The sequence below is a fragment of the Cynoglossus semilaevis genome, chromosome 20, assembly GCF_000523025.1.
Source record: "Cynoglossus semilaevis isolate Cse_v1.0 chromosome 20, Cse_v1.0, whole genome shotgun sequence".
Classification (NCBI taxonomy): domain Eukaryota; kingdom Metazoa; phylum Chordata; class Actinopteri; order Pleuronectiformes; family Cynoglossidae; genus Cynoglossus; species Cynoglossus semilaevis.
Window position 1 is genome coordinate 12,814,582 of NC_024326.1, and position 2,665 is coordinate 12,817,246.

Here is a 2,665-nt window from a genome sequence, read left to right on the forward strand (position 1 = left end):
GGCCAGAGAAGCAGGTCTGGCACGGCTCGAGCATAGCCGGCGTCCGCCTGACGACCAACTACTGTGAGGCATGGAGGACAGGAGACATAGCAGTGACAGGCCAGGCGGCGCTGCTCCAGACTGGACGACTGTTGGGTCAACACACCCGCTCCTGCTCCAACCACTACATCGTGCTGTGCATAGAGAACACATATGTAGGCAGCACACATCTGAAGAGACCATGAGGAGAGACATGTTGAACATACTGTACAGAACCAGAAGAAGGAGCACGTGACTGGGCCACACATGCAGGCACATACACAGAATATAATGACATGTCATTGTTTTGTTTTTGTATTTGTTTGTTTTTTAAGAAAATGTACAGACATGTTTTTTAACACACAAGTTTTCTATTACTAGTTACTATTTACCACTAAGTTATTGTCTTCCTGTTAGTTCCATAAGTTAAGAAATGTTTTCAGAGAAGAAAAAAAACCCTGAATCCTTGGTTACTGTCTCTGTCATCCTACTGTCATCATCCACTGGAAAAAAAATCCTGTTATATTTTAAATAAATAAATGACCAAAAATAACAGTTAAAACTGCACAGCATGTAGACTAGAGAAAGCCAACAAGATGGAGTAGAAATGAAGAAAATCTACATGAAATTAACAAAGTTATTTTTCTACGTCTTTTTTTAACCAGTGTTTCCATGTAACAGAAGCATTTTCATCAGAATGACACCTGACTGGCCATCAAGGAGAATGCTGAGAGAAGAGTTTTGTTTTTAACCTTAAAATGAAACCTGAGTTTGTAGGTTTTGAAGGCAAATAAAGAAAAGAGTTGTCTATGAAGGTTCTCAGTCATCCAGGTCAAGGTTGAAGAGTTCCGTTAGGCAACTGGATGTGACATTTTCTCAAGAAAATGTTTCACCTCTCATCTAAGAGGCCTCTTCAGTTCTAATATATACTGTGGGTGGGACAAATAATATAGCTACTTCAGGTCCCTCCTGTCTGGTCGGTCATCTGGGGAAGTGTTAACAGTCATTAGGAGTCTGATGGGTCGTTGTAATCCTCGTCAGAATGGTTTCAGTGTGTGGGTGATAGGTTGTGTCTTAGACCACCTCCTCTGTTGAGTGAAAATGTCATGTCCAGTTGCCTAATGGAAGTCTGCAACAAAGAAAAAAGATGTTGTTTATATATGTATGGAATTGTGAGGTGATCCTCCAGTCATTTGTGCTTGAGACCAAAGTAGAACAACAGAAATGTATCTGAAGATATTTATTGATAGTTTGTTATACAAGTATGTGTAAACTGAAGTCAGCATTGACAAAAGAACCACACAGTAGTAAGTGTGGTTACTTTGAATGTGTCCACTTGTCCCATTTATTTACGACATTTAGTCTTTAGTCTACCTTTAGTCTAGGATTTAGAATATTTGAGGTACATCTTAGGAGATATGAGTGGTACAGTTTGAAATAACCTGTTTCTGTTATGGTTTTGTGTTACTTTCTAATGTTGACAGATTGCAGTCCAATAAAGCTAAGTGACTTGACTGTCTGTGACTTTAAGGCCTTGAAGAGAGATGACAGTGTGATGCTGTTAAAGGCTCTACGTCGGCCGCCCAGATAGAGTGGAGTAAAAATGAAATTATTATTTAATGTTTGTTTTGGAATCCAAGACCTGAACTGACAGTTGATGATCACTGCTGTACGTGTTGTGCAAAAGACTGAGTACCATGTGTTATCTCCGCAGCTCTTTGACTCTGCCTCTCTGGATCACATCAAGACTTTATAAACAGAAAGACTGGTGAACTCTGCCGCCATTTCTCCAATCATGGATCACGTAAGATGAATTTGTCGATGTACAATGTATATCCTAGTAGATCAACAGTTCCTTGAACCTTACAATTGTGTGTGTGTGTGTGTGTTGTAGGTGGTTATGGGAGGTGGGCAGGAGGCCATGGAAGTGACCACAACCTCCGCCAGGATTGGCAGATCTGAGGCCAAGTGATTTGAAGCGATGTTCTTTATTCCATTGTGGCGTTGGCATTAGCACTGAAGAAACCACAACCTTGACACACACAAAGGCCTTTATGTAGTGATAAAATATATCTGTTGAATGTTGTCTTTATTTCATCTTCTGTTTAAGGCCCAAAGAAGTGGTTTAACCAAGTTGTTCTACTCATGATGATGGGACCTTTGTTGAATCCTGTGAGCACACACAAGTGTTTTTGCTATTAAAAGAGTCAAAAGTTGTTTTTGTTCATTCATTGCAAGTATTGTGGTTGGTTCTTAACTTAGAGCTTACTTTTTACTGCTTAGCTTTACTTACTGCTTGTAACAAACTAAAAGATTAGATTGTTACAAGCTTTTCAATCACTTGTTTTTATCGCTCGTCTTCACATCTGTGATGTTCTCAGTGTTGTTGGCCCAAAAACTTTTGACGTATGTGTTGCTTTTCTTGTGTTTATTTTTTTATTCTTACTCTTTTCTTCCTTCCTTCCCTTCACCTGGAGCTCTAACCTACAGCTGGTGGTTTTTCACTTTGCAATTAAAATGCTGTGCATGTGTTGCTTTCTTTGTACTTATTTTCCTGAAGAGCTGTTTTTCGTGGACTTTATAGTGAGACTATACTGAAGTGTTCTGGCTTCATTTGTTTCATTTGAAAAAGTTTCATGAATTTATA

At 39.2% G+C, this 2,665-nt stretch overlaps 1 protein-coding gene across 4 annotated transcripts in view; it reads left to right on the forward strand.

The window, feature by feature from the left end:
- The window catches only part of col15a1b (collagen, type XV, alpha 1b), an 18,514-nt gene extending 17,946 nt beyond the window's left edge, over nt 1-568 (forward strand). For all 4 annotated transcript variants that reach the window (XM_017042221.2, XM_017042222.2, XM_025066131.1 and 1 more), the window contains one exon: nt 1-568. In XM_017042221.2, coding sequence (XP_016897710.1) covers nt 1-224 — 224 coding nt within the window. In that variant the 3' untranslated portion in view covers nt 225-568.
- The last annotated feature ends 2,097 nt before the right edge of the window (nt 569-2,665 follow it).